The sequence below is a fragment of the Cnephaeus nilssonii genome (assembly GCF_951640355.1).
Source record: "Cnephaeus nilssonii genome assembly, chromosome: 3".
Classification (NCBI taxonomy): Eukaryota; Metazoa; Chordata; class Mammalia; order Chiroptera; family Vespertilionidae; genus Cnephaeus; species Cnephaeus nilssonii.
In genome coordinates this window covers 7,103,169-7,120,076 of record NC_137074.1, presented here as the reverse complement: position 1 = coordinate 7,120,076, position 16,908 = coordinate 7,103,169, and the positions used below count along the sequence as shown (strand labels likewise).

Sequence of the window (16,908 nt, the reverse complement as noted above, 5' to 3'; positions counted from 1 at the left end):
GAGTGAGGGGTCCCTGACTGTGAGAGGGCACAGGCCGGGCTGAGGGACCCCCCCAACCCTAGTGAATGAATTTCGTGCACCGGGCCTCTAGTATAAAATAAAGTGGAAATAACCTTTGGTGTGTGTGGTGGGTCTTTAATCCCTGGAAATTAGAGTCACGGTTCTTATTGCCCTCCAAGCCACATGGCAGACACAGGTTACAAGGTGGCATTGGGCAGCTGAGCCTGCAGGGCCACAGACCCACAGGTGGTGGCAAGAACTGAAAGCCACGCAGGCTGCCTGGAACCGAAAAGTGCGCTTTGTGCTTCCACCAATCCCGTTAGGCGGGACTAAGATATCTGCCCATCACAGTGTCTTACAGCCTCCGTCCAAGCCGAGCCTCTTCCTTGTGAAGTTGTGCAAACATAACGGGGACTCTCAGTTGCCCAGGATCCAGTTCCTCCAGTTAAACGCGGAGTTGGAGCCGTGGGTCAGTGTCTTCACAGGAGGGGCCACCAGCGCCCACTTTCCTTCCTCTTTATTTTCTTCGCAGAAGCACATTCCCAGAGAAGGGATCTAGAGGAGAGTTACATCACTGATTAATACTTTATACCAGGTCAATCGGTTTTAGACTCGTCCTAAAGCCAACGGACAGGTGCGCCTCGGAGGCTGGCGTGATGTGCCCAGACTGTCTTTGCTCCCTTGACACCTAACACAGCAGTTCTTGGGGGACGGGGGGTGGGGTGGGGCGCCCAGGACAATGGGAAATGGGGATGCTATCCACTGGGGATGCTATCCGGTGGGCGGAGGTCAGGGGTGCTGCTAGCATCCCACAATGCACAGGACACCCCCAAACAAAGTGTTATCCCACCCACGCGTCTAGGGTGCCAGTGCCAAGGCTGAGAACCCTTGGAAGACTGGCTTACAATCTCAAATTTAGCATCACAGAGAGATCCAGGTGCTGAGTTTTCAGACCCCGGGGAAAAAAACGACCAAGTGGAACTTGAGACCATTCCTTCATCTGTGAAATGAATGTGTGGGATCGATCTTTGACTTGAAGGCCTTTGTGTTTACCTGTCTTGCTCTCCTTTCCTTACTCTCCCCTTTTAATGTCTAGAAATTCCTTGGTCAGACAGAATTTGCAAAAACACCACCACACGGGAGTGGAGGGAGGGGGGTCTAAGTGGAGGCTGGTGTTGACTCAGGGGTGACCTCTCCTTCTGCTTAGAGAGACTGGGGAAGGATGTGAGGGGTGGGGGAGGGCGAGCAGCAGAGGGTCTGTTTCCTGCTGCCCCTGACTAGAAGGCCCAGGGGTGGGCAGAATTCCTTGATGAATTTCTGACACGCGAGAGCAGCTTATTTATTTATTTTTTTGGGGGGGGCGGTGAGGTGGACATCAAATCATCAGCATAAGAACGTTGCAGGCTCGGCTCGTGTTTCTCAGTGGTTGAGCATTGACCTATGAACCAGGAAGTCACGGTTCCATTCCCAGTCAGGGCACATGTCCGGGTTGCGGGCTCGCTCCCCAGTAGGGAGTGTGCAGGAGGCAGCCGATCAGTGATTCTCTCTCATCACTGATGTTTCTATCTCTCTCTCTCCCCTTCTCCTTTCCTCTCTGAAATCAATAAAAATATATTTACAAAACAAAGAGAGTTACGGGAATTTGGAAACTCAAGGCTGGCATCTCCAGAAGGGAGGCCAAGGGCTGGGGTGTGGGTGGGAATATGGTCACCAAAAGGAATGGCTTTTGGAACAACACCAACACGCCATTCTCGCCAGCGCCTGTGTGTGCAGCGCGGATGTCTGTGTGGAGACGGGACCCCCAGGAGACCCGGGGCTGCGGGAACGGTGGCAGCGGTCCATGTGGGCAGCACAGGAGCACACGGAGGGAGACAGTGATGATTGCAGGAGCGAGAGCAACACTTTATCCAGGAGAACCCCGAGAAAACTCTATACAGACGTGTCCCAGTGTGGCCCGAGGGGGCTCAAGCCATGCATGTGGACAATGGCCAGCTGGTGGTCCTGGAACTCGGGAAGCTCAGACATATCTGGGTCATACTTGGGAAACACCAGCTGGAGACACCTGGAAAGCCACCTGGACACGTTTCTACTCAGGTCCAGGGGAAACTGGGACGGGAGAGGGCACCCGCGGCACAGATGACCGGGCGTCTCAGGTGCAGAAGCTCTTTGATGCTCTCCAGGTGAGAGAGCAGGGTAGGGAGGGGCTCAGGAGGCCATGTGACTTGCACAGGCACAGAGCTGACGTGGTTGGACTCCTCTGCAGCCCCACGCCCCTCGGGGCCGGGCGACACCTTGTTGCCCACACCTGCGCAAACAAGCCGTGGCCAGTGGTTCCATGATAATTTTGTGTGGCGGAATCATGTCCAGGACTCATCTCCTATCACAGCTGTTGTCTACACACTGTACTCCAGTTTCAAGGCCATTGGTCAATTACTTGGTCAATTTGATACAAAGACAAGGGCAGAAGGCACATCTGACCTTGAGTAGATTTTGGGGGCAGGGGCAGGGGGTGGGGTCCCAGTTTCTGAGTCTGCCCGCCTCAGTTCACCTCACTAACTGGATAAAAGCAACCTTTGCCTTGTTGGCAACGTCCCACAAGTTGGTCCAAGTACCCATTATCCTCGACACGTCTGTCATCTGGTTGACTTTTCCAGAACTGTTTACACAGCCCAGCCAGCCCCGAGCACTCTGGCAGCTACACAAGCTCTTGTGTGTCCCATGGCTGGACGGCCCCCAAGGCAAGAGGCAGCGGGGGCTCCTTTCTGCCTCCTGGGTCCCCAGAGCAAGCCGGCCCAGCTGCTGTCCTTTCTCTTTTTATCCAAATTGCTTACTTCTTACTGGACCATCTGCTCCACTCCTGGAGTTGCAAGGAATTATCATGTGGACTGATGTTTAAAAAGCGCTGTGTCTTTTTTTTTTTTAAATAAAAAAAAATGTTATCTTGGCAGCAAATGGCCAAAGTTGCCAGGCTGATGATCAAGATGACAACCTCCCCCCGCCCCCCAGCCCCCTGCCCACGGCTGCCCTGTGCATAAGAGCTCGTGGGCACATTCTCAGGGGACAGGCGGGCCCCTGCTGCCCTGGGCTGTCAGGATGCTTGTTTTTATTCTGAGAAGGGCCTGGGATGACCCTGCGTCCTTGGCTGCCTGACTTCGTGGTCCGAAGAGGAAGGGCAGGCACGTACCTTTCTCACCAGCTGGGCGAAGTCTGCGCAGTCCCGGGGCGGCAGCCTGAGCAGCGGGCGCGTGCAGGAGTCCAGCGCCGAGCCGTGGCCCACGATCAGGATGACGCCTGCTGGGAAGAAGAAGAGCTCAAGGTCCAAGCAGGCACAGGGAACGCCTTTACTAGACTGGAGGTCCCCACAGTTCCTGGGGTGAGGCTACCTCATGGTGCCCCCACACCTTGAGAGGCCCCGGGGGTGGGGGGGGAGAGTAGGTGTGGTTAGTATTTGCTCAGTAATGCAGTCCCGCCTCTCATTGTAAATGGTTGGTTCTTCAGAGGGTATCACATCCTCAGGCAGGGTCTGGGGTGGGACCTCGCCTTGATCTGAGCCACCAGCAGGATCTGAGCCGCCACCTCTCTTGGGATATAGTGGTGGCTGCTGCCCAGCCTGATCTGCTTAGCTTGAGAATTATCAGCTGGCTGATCCGATTAGCTTGAGAATTATCAGCTGGCTGATCACGATGAGCCTGCTGATGACTCACTGTGGGTAAGGACATCCAGAGTCCACTGGCTGAGTGAGTCTCCCTCCGGGGACAGGACCTGGGAGCCAGAGCCAGGACAAAGCAGAGCTGGGGAGGAGGTTCACCCCTGGGGAGTCAGGGAAGTGTCTGGGCCGGACTCACCGGCTCCACCTAGAGGAGGAAATTAGGCGCAGCACTCCCTTGGAAGGCCAGGCTGACACAAGAGCAGTCCCTCCTAATGTGACTATAAATCCTCCAATGTGAGCCCACACTGAAGCTCCGATCTACTCTTCCTGTGGTATTTCCTGTTAATTTCACACTCAGATCTTTGGCCTCCAATCCCATGGTTGGTTGTTAGGGTGCTGTTCTGGGAGGTGGTATTTCAGACCCCACGGGAAGGCGAGGGGTTAGCAGGTAATGCCTGTGAAGGGCCCACCGGTGACAGGGGATCGCCAGGTACTAGTGTTTACCTCCAGCCCAGCTGGACTTCTGTTGCTTCCACACCTCTCGCCCTCCTGCCTTGCTCATGTGCTCCTCCTCCTGGGGCGCATTCACCTCCCAGTCCTCCTCCTCCTACTCAGGGCCGCCTCCTCAGAGCCCCGGCCACCTCCACACGGGTGGACGGAGGAGCTTGTTCCCTGTGGTGAGCGGCACACACGGTGCTCAGTGGACATCGGAGCCGACAGAGCAATGGTTCTGCATCTGACTTCCCGAAGGGCAGCAGGGGGCCTTGAAGGGGGCGCATCCCTGGCACTGACATTTAGCTGGTGGCGGAGGCTTGAACTGGGACAGCCAGAGAGGGGAGGGCTGGGGAGGGTCCCCGAAAGCTCAGTGACAGGCTCTGTCACTTTCTGTCTTCTGACGTCCTGTGGCAATAACTGTGACAACAGGTGTTCGACGATGAATCAAATGTCACTGCGGTGTGGTTTCCCGAAGTACGTTCCCCCGGTTCAGACCAGTCAGAACAGGCAATGTGACCACCCTCAAGGCCGGGCGTGTTTGGGTGCCGGATTCGGCCAGGTTTGGGGTCTCTTCCTGGAGACGTCTCAGGGACTCTCTGGGAGGGGCCTGGTGCTCAGCCGCGGCCCGTGTTCCTGGTCAGAAATTCTTCGTCCCTGGAGCATCTCTGGGATGAGGGACAGGGACGGACAGAACACAAGTAGGAAGCGGGCTGGTGGTCTCCTCAGACTCTGAGACTCTTCTTCGTGTCATTAATATTCCTAATATTCCAGATGTTTGTGCCCCTCCCCCAACAACATTCAAATTCCTTGAGGGTAGAGTGTGTCTTCTTCACTTAGACTGCCCAGCATATTTTGTTGGATGCTGGACACATCGCTGTGTTCAAGACATGCTTGCTGACTTAAATTTCTATAAAACTGACTTCTAACTTGTTACTAGGACATTTCCAATATACCCCAAAGCAGGGTCTGCTGGAACCCCACATACCTACCACAGTTGCCCACATTTAGCCCATTTGTATCGTCTGTTCTCTACCCGCCCCCCCCCCCCCCGTATTATTTTAGAGTACAACGCAAACATCACGCCTTCCCACAGTGTTCCTCAGTTTGCACCTCCAAACGACAAGGACTTTGCATTGGTACACAACCATCCTGCTATTCTCACACCTAACAGAATTTACAAAAATTCTTTAATATGTCCACGTTCCAAACCATATTCAAATTTCTCTAGTGGTCTCAATGACCGACAGGTGTGTTTCCCCACCGTCGTGCAAACACGTCCTGACATTTGGTTGTTTGGTTCCTAGTTTCTGTTTCCTGAGAGTCTGGCACAGGTGGTTTGTGTTGATCTTGCTGCCCTGGGTCCTACGGACTCTCAGTCCTAGAACTGGGGTCCCAGGGCCTAAGTGGTGGGGGAGTATGTGTCTACGGGCTCGGTTACCACAGAGGCAGCGATGTACCTCTCTGTTGCTGGGAGTAGGGAGGAGGAGGTTGGAGAATTATCAGGTTCAAAAACAGTCCTGCCTGGCTGGTGTGGCTCAGTGGTTGAACATCGACCTATGAACCAGGAGGTCATGGTTCGATTCCTGGTCAGGGCACATGCACCGGTTGTGGGCTCGATCCCCAGTGTGGGGCTTGCAGGAGGCAGCCGATCAATAATGATTCTCTCTCCTCATTGATGTTTCTATCCCTCCCTCCCTCTCCCTTCCGCTCTGAAATCAATAAAAATATGTTTTTTAAAAATGGTGCAGTTTCCATCCCAGTGGTAAGACCCCAACTCCCGGGGCTGCTCATCCCGAGCCCGGGGGAGGCACTCACCGTCCTGTGGGCAGCTGCTGACGATCTGCTCCACGCTCACCGCACACCGGTGCACATACTCGTCGTAGCTCTCCGCGGGCAGGAGGGCGGCGACGGGGAACGCAGGCCTGCGGGCGAGAGAGGGAGCACTGCCACCCTGGCCTGCGTGGCGGGGGCGGGGGGGGGGTGAGGTGTGGGGGGGTGTGGGGTGGAGTGGGGGGACTGGATTGCGCTGTGGTTACTGGAGAGGGAGTGCGTTCTCCAGGCTGGCTCTGCTCAAGGCTCCAGTTTGTGTTCAAACCTGGCAGAGGGCTGGTGCTCAGTCCCACGTGCATTCTCACTGAGCACCACAAGGGGCCTGTGATGGCACAGAGTCGGCCACTGGCAGAGAGCGACGAAGGTGCTCTCTTTGACCAAACTTGGAGCCCTTTTCTCAATCGGCCCGAACGTTGGGCTTTAGTGCTTGTCCCTGTCGGGTCCATTTAGCAAGAATCCTGCTAAGTCAGTTTAGCAAGAATCCCCCACCTGCATATCTGATCCCTCTTCCTGGTATCCAAGCAACCCCTCCCCCCACCCCTTCCCGGTCTGACTGTCCTGGTCTGCCTTTAGCAGGAATCCTGTCAGGTCAGTTTAGCAAGAATCACGATACCCTCTTACTATTTTTTCCCCATCTACCAACCCTGCACCCCGCTTGTCCTAATAGCACTTCGAGGTGAGTCCAATCTCCAGCCTCCCCCCCCCCCCCCGCCTGCACAGCCCCAATTGCCATGGTCCCTCCTCACCGTCTTTAACAAGAATTAGAAAACCCAGCGCAGACGCCGTGAGCACCGCATACCTGTACTCGGTGCTGACGTTGAAATTCGCCTCCTTCAGCTCCTCCAGGGTCATGAGGGCCGGGGTGGTTTTGCCCGTCTCCCATTTGGTCCATTCAAAGATGCCGGGCTCCACTCTCATCTTGATTTTTCTCTCCAGTTTGAGCTCTGCAGTCAGCAGAATACAAGTGTTCATCATTTTCAGTGTCCGTTTTGGCTTTATGTAAATAAGACTCTTCCTAGGTCTACTAACACCTTTCAGGAATGTGATACTTTTTCTTGGCCAATGTTGTTTTGTGATCACCCAGGGCTCCGCTATTTCTGAGACAAAAACCACGAGATAGCTGGAAGGTACCCGAGGAGTGGTGACCCTCTGTCCACCAGGGAAGGACAGCCCCCCAGTCCCCCGCACCACCAGCTGTAGGCCCAGCCCAGTGCCTGTCCTGGCTGCCCAGCGCAAGCCTACAGCCAGATCAACACTGGGCCTCGCTGTGGGTCAAGGATGAGAGCCCACCAATAAGGACTCGGCCAATCCAATGGCCCACGGAAAGGATGGAGCTCATCTCGGAGGGTGCTAGTCACATGGGAGTGTCTCCTGACAGACACCCCAGACTGAGCACAGTGTGTAGAAGGGAGCTGTCTTCTGGGACGGTCTGACTCCTCCCAGCTCACCCTTCCCAAGCATTTTATGTCTTGACCAAAATGCCTGTGAAATAAGACCATCTCTTTTTAAGTAGAAAAAAAAATAGACCTTCCTTAATGCTTTTATTTGAAATGGGGAAAACAACATTAAGCTTAAATGCTGGCAATAAAATCAGTTCCCAAAATGTATCCCATGTCCATGGATGGGTTCTTTGCAAGCAGGTTTAGAACAGAGTGAGCCAGGCTGCGGCCCCCTGTGCGCTCCCCAGCTGTGAAGGCCCCGTCCACTGAGAATACATCACACAAAGGAGCAGTCAGAAGAGTTTGCCAAATGGGGTTTTCCATGCTTCCTTTTGAGGACATCTTGTAGGCCACTGCTCTGTGGTCACTTTGGGAAGTGGTCCATCTGGATGCTCATGGACACGGCATTGAAATAAAGTCTGGCATGTTAGTGTCTCAGATGTCAGTCTGAAAAACGGGTTGGTCATGACCGAAGACCGATGAAGAAGGCTCAGCACCCTTGTTTTTCTGAATTAGCATAGGATGTGTCAACGTGTGCCCTTTAACAGGCATATTAGTAATAATGATAATAATATTCTTTCTTTCTTTTCTTTTTTAGGGAGAGTGGGAGAGAGAGGGAAAGACAGAGAGAAACATCGATGTGAGAGAAACACATTGATTGGTTGCCTCTTGCATGAGTCCCAACCAGGGCGCAGGCTGGGGAGGAGCCTGCAACCAAGATGCGTGCCCTTGACTGGAATGGAACCTGGGACCCTTTGGTCTGCAGGCCAATGCTCTATCCACTGAGCCAAACCGGCCAGGGCCATAATATTCTTATTATATAAAATAAAAGTCAACTCCAGCGGTCCCGACAGGATTTTACTCCACCGAGCTCACCTTTTTTTCTCTACTATTCACCCCCCCTGGCCTCTAACTCCCCACCTTACCTGGCTTTCAACCCATAGTCAAGAGCCCTCGTCCTCTTGTGTGCACGCCCAGCTCCTCTCCCCTCTCTTGCTTCACTGCACTCACTTCCCGAACCCGCCCAGAGTTAGACCCAGCTCTCTGTGTCAGCACCTGGAGGAAGCCCCATGCTCAGCTGACAGGTCTCGGTGTGAAGTGCTCCCTGGCCTCAGTGGGCTCTGGGTGCTGCCCAATGGCCATCCTCTATTTCCAGGCCAAGTCCTGGTCCCTCTCCCCGATAAGATTTCATACCTTCAGAGCTCCTCAGACCTGCAGTGCGCCCCCCGCCCTTTCTCACGCTAGCTGGGGACCTGACCCCTGTGTCTCTGAGAAAGAAGAAGCCAGCCCCTCCTCCTCATTGGCCCATCCGCGGTGTCTCTGTCCACCTGCTCTCCCTCTGTCCTGCCACTGTGGAGGGCTTGTTGTCTCCGGCATCGTGAACGACGTCACGTCCCTCCTCCCCACACAAGGAGGGCAGGGAGGGCCCAGAGGGAGGAGCAGAACTGAGGCCCCCAAAATAGCTGCCCCTCCCGCAGGACCGGCCTCCCTCCTGCCAGGGGGAAGCCCAGCCGCTCTGCCAGGGCCTCTCTGATACACATCAGCCTTTGATGGTGCTGGACAGCTCCCAGCAGCCCAGTCCCTTGCTCTAGGAGTCATGCTTTTTGGATCTGGCAGGACCACAGCAGTTCCCAGCTCTCTGGCTTTCTGAATGCCCCTCCCCAGAAGTTTTTTTTTTTTTTTTAAACAGAAGCCGCCGAAGGTGGACAGCGTGATGACAAGCCCCGGTACTCAGTTACAATCCCCCGGCATAGAAATGTGAAGGGGCTCAGAGCCTGCTGACAGTTCTGAGAGAGCTGGTCCATAACTGTCTAGGACTCATGTGGCCATTCATTGCCACTCACCCAGTTCTCTCCTCTGCTCATCACCCTGCCCCTTGGAGAACAACCACGAGGTCAGGGCAAGCTGAGCAGCTCACTGAGTTCTCACCCACCTTCCAGGATGTGTTTGGCTGTCTGCACACAGCGCAGGGCTGGGGAGGTGAAGACGGAGGTGATTCGGACGCCGCTGTCCAGTAGTGCTTCTCCTGGAAAAAGCAGGTGGGAAATGCCTCTGTATAACTGTAACTTCCCGCGGTGGCAGCTCTGGCCGGAGGCTTACCACCTGAGGAAGGCAGGACCTTAAGGCAGGGCTTCAAGATCTCCACCCCCTGCTGTACACACCCTGGGCATTCCCTACAGTACACGGAGCCTGGGAATAGGGTGAGAGGGCACTCTTGTGACCATGTTATATTCTGTGGGAGAAGGGAGATCACCATAGGTGGCCTGACCCATTCAGGGGAACCCATATAAAAGCAGAGATTTCTCCGGCTGCCATAGGAGTCAGAGAGATTCAAAGGCAGAGGGATTCAACATGTAAGAAACTCTACCACTGGCTTCCAAGATGGAGGGGCCACGTGGCAAGAAATGTGAGTGGTCTCTCGGAACTGCGTGTGGCCCTGTGCTGACAGTGGAATGAGGACTTCAGGCCTACAACCACAAGGAACTGACTTCTCCCGCAGCCTGATGAGATTGGAACTGCTTCCAAGAGCCTCCACATGGGAACTCCTTGATTTCAGGCTTTGAGGCCCTGAGCAGAGAAGCCAGCCACGCTCTGTCTGCATGTCCGATCTACAGCACTGTGAGCCAACCAGTGGGTGCTTGTTAAGTTCCTGGTAGCTTGTTCTGAAGCGATGGAAACCTGAGGCTCATGGAAGCACACTATGAACCACACATCGTCTTGCAGCATCAGAGGGCCTCATCCTTAGTAAAGAAGGGGACCTCTTCAGTAGACGCTCTAAAGTCAGGAGGTTTTAGTAGATGCTATTGTCATGGGCTGAATTGTGTTCCCCCAGATTCATATGTTGGAGTCCTAACCCCCAGTGCCTCAGAATGTGGCTTCCTTTGGGGATGAGGTCTTTACACAGGTGATCAAGTTAAGAGGAGGTTATGAGGGCAGCTCTAATCCAACCTGATTGCTGTCCTTATAAAAAGGGGAAAATTGGACACAGAGACAGACACACATGGAGGGAGGCGATGTGAAGACACAGGGAGAAGATGGCCATCTACGAGCCAAGGAGCGAGGCCTGGAGCAGGTCCTTCCCTCACAGCCTCAGAAGAAACAAACCTGCCACACCGTGATCTCTCCAGAGCTGTGAGACGATCAATTTCTGTCGATGAAGCCACTGGATCTGTGGTGCGTTGTTACGGCAGTCCCAGGACACGAATACAGAGGCTGACAACTGCCCACATATACACCCATTCACAGACACTCCCAAATACACACATGGAGACTGTGCAAACACCCAGGTCGTGCAAACATCCAGGCGAGAATTTAGGCATGAAACACAGAGCTGCAAAGGTATTTTATAGAAAGGACACACATACCCACACACAGTACACACACCCACAGACACACACACACACGGTATGAACACACACACACACACATACACATACACAGAAGCACACACACATAGCCACGCATGGTATACACACACATGGTATACACATCCACACCCATACCCACACACCCATACACAGAAACACACACCTACACCGCAGTGTGCGGCAGGTGAAGGAGCTCAGGCAGGGCTGTGGGGAGCAGGTCACACTAATCTGTGGGAGTCCCAACTGTGTCATGTCCCTAACTCCACGTTAAGTAACTTCACATCAGTGATCCTGACACCAGCCTTGGTGTGAGCACACTATTTGCACTACTGAACTCATGCTACAGAGCTGTCCTGCCGGCCCAGATCGCCAGGGGCTAAATGTTTACGTCACACCATGGGGCGGGGGAGGGGGACAGGAACACCAGGTCCCAGTGAGTTGCTTCTGTTCACCAGCTGTGGGACTCGGGAAGCCCACGTGCCTTCCGTAGTCTAGACTTGAGTTTCTTAATTCATAGAATGAAGACCAGGTGAACTCAACGGCCTCTTCTAAAAAACCCATCATGTGGAACCAGAACCCCAGACATAAAACAAAAGCCTGAAGTGACAGATTTTGAAATAAAATCAAAGAGGGGACGTGTGTGTGTGAGTGTGTGTGTGTGTGTGTGTGTGTGTGTATGTGTGTGTGTGTTTAAATGACATCCTTAGTGCACACAGTGGTCATTAATTTTTTTCCTTCCCTCGCTGTTCTTTCCATACCTTTCATTGCTCCCAAATTCCCCAGCCATCTGTTCCTGAGTCAAATCGCTGAGCTTCCACTTACTAGCTGTGTGACCTTGGGTGACTTACTTAACCTCTCTGTGCCCCAGCTTCTTCATCAGCAGAGTGGGGATCAAGCTACTACTGGCCTCAAAGGGCATGTAGCAAGGGCTCAATACTCATGAATGATAACCATTGCCATGATTATTGTTACTATTCCTAATAGAATGACCCTCCAACATACCTGCTGTTCTGGACTGGAAAATTCCACAAGATGATAATGGCGGGTCGTTTTCAAAGCCTTTGATGCCATTGCTCCGCTGGGGCAGGCTGCAAGGGAAGTTCAGGTCTGGCCGGTAGTACCTCCCTAGAGCACAAACACGCACCGGACGTTTAGTTCCCTCGAGTTAGTGCCACGTCACTCCCAAGATCAAGGCCCACGTGAGAAGCATGGTTAGCACTTACATTGTTATCACTGTGTTTTCTATCAGATGTGTTCTGAGACGTGGATTCAATTCGAGGAGAAAATGCTGCTTTAATGTGCACACATTTCCTCAAACACAGAAAACTCAGGTTTCAGCCCCAGAGTCCCCAGACCCTCTCTGTCCTCTCCTGACCCTTCCGGAAGATTCGCTCAGGCAATTTTCCTGATTAGGAGCCAAGTGTCTCCATGACTGATAGAGCTTAATTTGATAAGAATCTCAAGTTGGCATTAATTAGTTGGTGAAATTTGATCATTCCTATAGCTGAAGTGTGTCATATTGCTGATGGGGACAGAATCCATATGGCCGGAGGGGCGCTGCGTTGTGCATTATTCAGTCAATCACTTGAGGCGAGACTGGAATCTAGGGGATTCCTTGGACTCCCGCCTCCCCCATACCCCCAACCACGGTTCACTTAGAGTTTGAACCTGAACTTTAACCTGACAGTCAGGTGCAAATCCTGGCACCATCAGGTACTGGTTGTGTGATTAGAAGCAAATGACTTAATCTTCTTTATCAGTTAAAGGGGGAATGTTTCGATGAATCATTGAGGTAATGCTCAGAACCTGGCTCCAGTAAGAGGTCAGTAAGAGGTAGGTCTGATCTCATTGTCAAATTATCCATTATCCTACAGAGGACACCACTCCACACCAAGACCTCACCTCCTCCCAAGTCACCCCCAAACCTGGTACAAAGGGTTCTAGCAGCTCAGCTCCTTTCCTGCGACCCGTGTACACCACATGGCAGGGTCTGACTACCGCACACCAGCCCCCCTCAGCCTCCCAGCCCTTCGCCAATGCAGAGGCCGGCAGCGGCCAGTTTGCACGCCGTGGTTTTAGTTTTCATGCGTGCTTTTCCTGGAAGCTCCCTCCCTGGAAATTCCATTGGCAGAAACGGTCTGAACCATCGACTTTAAAGGCCATTAGAAGTCTGTGCTTTTGTTGGCTACTCCAGAGTGATGAAGGGGGAGGAATGGGTAACCCCGATGCCGGCCAGCTGTGCTTCCTGGCCTGTAGGCGATGGAGAAGTTGCCCAGGTAATGGCCAATCATCTCAGGCTTGATTTCCACCTGGTTGAAGGACTTGTGGTTGTACATGCCCACCTCGCTGCCCACCATCTCCCGCAGGAGGATCATGTCCTGCAGGTGCACGTGCGTTTTCACCACCGCAGGCTTCTCCATGGGCGGGGCCTCCTTCTGGGCATCACACAGGGCTTCAGCAGCGAGTGCTCCTTGCTCCGCAGCCCCAGGCTCAGCCGCCACATTGCTGGGCACTGCACAGCTGCATCAGCTGCCCACAGGACCGGTCCAGCAGCTGATGGAGACCCACGCCATGGTACGTGAACTTGTGGAAGGTCCGCTTCTTCTTCTGCTCCACATCCCCATCTTGTTGGTTCTTTGGAAAGGACCGCCCACTCTTTTAAAAGAATTATATTGTTGAAAGTACTTCAGGTGTCCTCCCCCCAACCTACTGACCCCTCCACCCAGCTCCCTCCCCCTCCCCAGGCCTTCCCCGCACTATTGTCTGTCCATGGGCTATGCATATATGCATACAAGTTCGTTGGTTAATCTCTTCCTGCCCCCCTCCCCTCTGAAATACTTTAGTCTGTTCCATGCTTCAATGTCTCTGGGTCTTTTTTGTTTATCAGTTTATTTGGTTCATTAGATTCCACATATAAGTGAGATCATGTGATACTTGCCTTTCTCTGACTGCCTTATTTTATTTAGCATAATGCTCTCCAGGTCCCTCCATGCTGTCTCAAAGAGTAAGACAGCCTTCTCCTCCTTCTCCTTCTCCTTCTCCTTCTCCTTCTCCTTCTCCTTCTCCTTCTCCTTCTCCTTCTCCTTCTCCTTCTCCTTCTCCTTCTCCTTCTCCTTCTCCTTCTCCTTCTCCTTCTCCTTCTCCTTCTCCTTCTCCTTCTCCTCCTCCTCCTCCTCCTCCTCCTCCTCCTCCTCCTCCTCTTTCTTCTTCTTCTTCTTCTTCTTCTTCTTCTTCTTCTTCTTCTTCTTCTTCTTCTTCTTCTTCTTCTTCTTCTTCCTCCAGCTACATAGTATTCCATTGTGTAGATGTACCACAGTTTTTTATCCATTCATCTACTGATGGGTACATGGGCTGTTTCCAGATGTTAGCTATTGTAAATTGTGCTGCTATGAACATAGGGGTGCATATGTTTTTTCTGATTGGTGTTTTTGTTTTCTTAGGATATATTCCTAGAAGTGGGATCACTTGGCAGTTCCATTTTCAGTTGAGGAAACTCCACAGTGTTTTCCATAGTGGTTATACTGGTCTCATTCCCACCAACAATGTACTAGGATTCCTTTTCCCCCACATCCTCCCAGCACTGTTGTTTGTTGATTTATTGATGATAGCCATTCTGGCAGGTGTTAGGTGGTACCTTATTATAGTTTTAATTTGCCTCTCTTTGATGATGATTAGTAATGTTGAACATTTTTCCATATGTCTCGTGGCCTTTTGTATGTCCTCTTTGGAGAATTGTCTATTCAGGTCTTCTGCCCATTTTTAAATTGGAGTGTTTGTCTTCCTGTTGTTGAGTTGTATGAGTACTTTATATATTTTGGAAATTAACCCTTTATCAGATGTATCATTGGCAAATATGTTCTCCCATACAGTGGGTTCCATTTTCATTTTGATGTTGGTTTCTTTTGCTGTGCAGAAGCTTTTTATTTTGATGTAGTCCCATTTGTTTATTTTTTTCCTTTGTTTCCCTTGTCCTAGGCCTGTGGTCGGCAAACTGTGGCTCGCGAGCCACATGCGGCTCTTTGGCCCCTTGAGTGTGGCTCTTCCACAAAATACCACGGCCTGGGCTAGTCTATTTTGAAGAAGTGGCATTAGAAGAAGTTTAAGTTTAAAAAATTTGGCTCTCAAAAGAAATTTCAATCGTTGTACTGTTGATATTTGGCTCTGTTGACTAATGAGTTTGCCGACCACTGTCCTAGGCGATGTATCGGTGAAAATTCTGCTCTGTGAGATGTCTGATATTTTGCTGCCTATGGTTTCTTCTAGGATTTTTTATGGTTTCACAACTTACATTTAAGTCTTTTATCCATTTTGACTTTATTCTTGTGTATGGTATAAGTTGGTGATCTAGTTTCATTTTTTTTTTTTTTTGCATGTACCTGCCCAGTGATCCCACCACTATTTGTTAAAGAGACTCTCTTGACTCCATTGTATGCTCTTGCCTCCTTTGTCAAATATTAATTGAGCATGGCTTGGGTCGATTTCTGGGTTCTCTGTTTTATTCCATTGATCTGTGTGTCTGTTCTTGTGCCAGTACCAGGCTGTTTTGACTACAGTGGCTTTGTAGTTTAGCTTGCTATCCAGTATTGTGATCCCTCCAACTTTGTTCTTCTTTATCAAGATGGCTGCAGCTACTTGGGGTCTTTTTTGGTTCCATATAACATTTTGGAGTGTTTGTTCTAGATCTGTGAAAGTAAAGGCCTTTATTAACGCCAAAGTATTAGCTGTGTTTGCTTCTCTTTTTTCGTCAAAGAGAAGGCCCATCAGTTGTGTCGTCTTCTCAAAGGCATCTGGGATTCAAAAGATGTCAACCTGCTCCCCTGAGGTTTTTTGCCTTCGGTGACACTTTGTGGTCACTGCTGGAGGCAGAGAGCAGAGCTCAGAAGACCAGGCCATGGGGCAAGGTTAGGTTCTGATGGGAGTGGAGTCTACAGACTAGCGGGTGCTCTGGGCCAGCACCACTGGGAAGTCAGTGGCCCTATGAGGGGTGAGTGCTTGGGCCAGAAGTGAGCAGAAATCAGGAGGAAAACTGGAATCAGAGGAGAGGCCAGCAGCGCCCCCAAATGCCCTCCTGTCATTGGTTAAACAGAGTGTCTGTGAAATGCAGATGAATTAGACTGTGAGCACTCCCTTTATCAAGGGGTTCTTTATCCTGTATAAAGATCCACCAGGAGTTTCCGTTAAGCTGGTAATTTCAGTGCCTTAAAATATTTTCCCTAATAGGTGATTTGATCTTTTGTCTAGAATCTAGACTCTAGATGACCAAATACTCTTCCTCATATCCACCTATTGTCCTATTGTTTCTTTCCCGAGACTTGGTGTCTCTACTTGACCTTGTTTTGTAGAGACAACCACAGCACTACCTCTGGGTTCTTAGAGGTATATTCAATCATCATGTCATCTGCTCAGAATTTTCCTGGTGTGTGCTGGTCATCTGCCAATGGTTTTCCCCATTCACTTCCTCCTTTCTTGGCCTGCTGGGCTCCTGGAGGGATCCCCAAGGGCCGGACTAGCTCAGCTTCTGTGAACAGATTTTGTCACTGTGTTCATTCGATACCTTCATGTATGCAGTTAGCCTTGGCTTAGAAATGGTGGCTCTCCGTTAGGGGACAAGCACTGATACAGATGTGGATCCTCAGTACGGAGATCAGCTTGTGGGTATGTTGTATTTCTAAGCACTGTTCGTAGTCTTGGCATCCAGAGGGGTATAGTTGCGGTGAGCAAGCGACACGTTCAAAAATATGTCTTTTGGTTGAGAAAGATAGCCAAACATGATAGGGAAATGACCACCGCGGTGAAGATCAGCTGGGAGAGATAGAGCGATTTGATTGTGAGATAGGGTACGTGCCAGCACCCGAGGGTTCAGAGACCGCAGGCCAGGGTGACTTGCTCGGAAGTCAGGGCTGCACTCACTAACCAAACACTGTGCGTGCTGCGGGAGTAAGCGGACTGGCCATGTGTCACATCAGTGGACTTGCCTACTATTGAAGCCATTCCTCCATCTTCCACAACGCATTTGACCTAAGGGACTCATAGACAGCGCACACTCTCTAATGCTCCCATGTAACCCCTACAGGGAAGAGGTAGCATGCATCCATTCCATGTGTACAATGATACGGAGTCGTTCTAA

General features: G+C 51.7%; 1 protein-coding gene and 1 pseudogene across 2 annotated transcripts in view; both read right to left on the bottom strand.

Annotated features, from left to right (window-relative positions):
* Nucleotides 1–417: 417 nt before the first annotated feature.
* UBASH3A (ubiquitin associated and SH3 domain containing A) overlaps nucleotides 418–16,908 on the bottom strand; it is a gene marked incomplete at both ends in the record, with an annotated part of 37,292 nt that continues 20,801 nt past the window's right edge. Inside the window, 6 exons of the mRNA XM_079767439.1 lie at nucleotides 418–555; nucleotides 3,185–3,294; nucleotides 5,960–6,066; nucleotides 6,774–6,918; nucleotides 9,347–9,439; nucleotides 11,784–11,906. Coding sequence (XP_079623565.1) covers nucleotides 418–555; nucleotides 3,185–3,294; nucleotides 5,960–6,066; nucleotides 6,774–6,918; nucleotides 9,347–9,439; nucleotides 11,784–11,906 — 716 coding nt within the window. The remainder of the gene's footprint in view (nucleotides 556–3,184; nucleotides 3,295–5,959; nucleotides 6,067–6,773; nucleotides 6,919–9,346; nucleotides 9,440–11,783; nucleotides 11,907–16,908) is intronic.
* LOC307096980 (small ribosomal subunit protein uS19-like) lies at nucleotides 12,944–16,341 on the bottom strand (annotated as a pseudogene). The gene is made up of 2 exons: nucleotides 16,336–16,341; nucleotides 12,944–13,415 (listed from the first exon to the last, which is right to left on the bottom strand). The product of its transcript is annotated as a small ribosomal subunit protein uS19-like (transcript).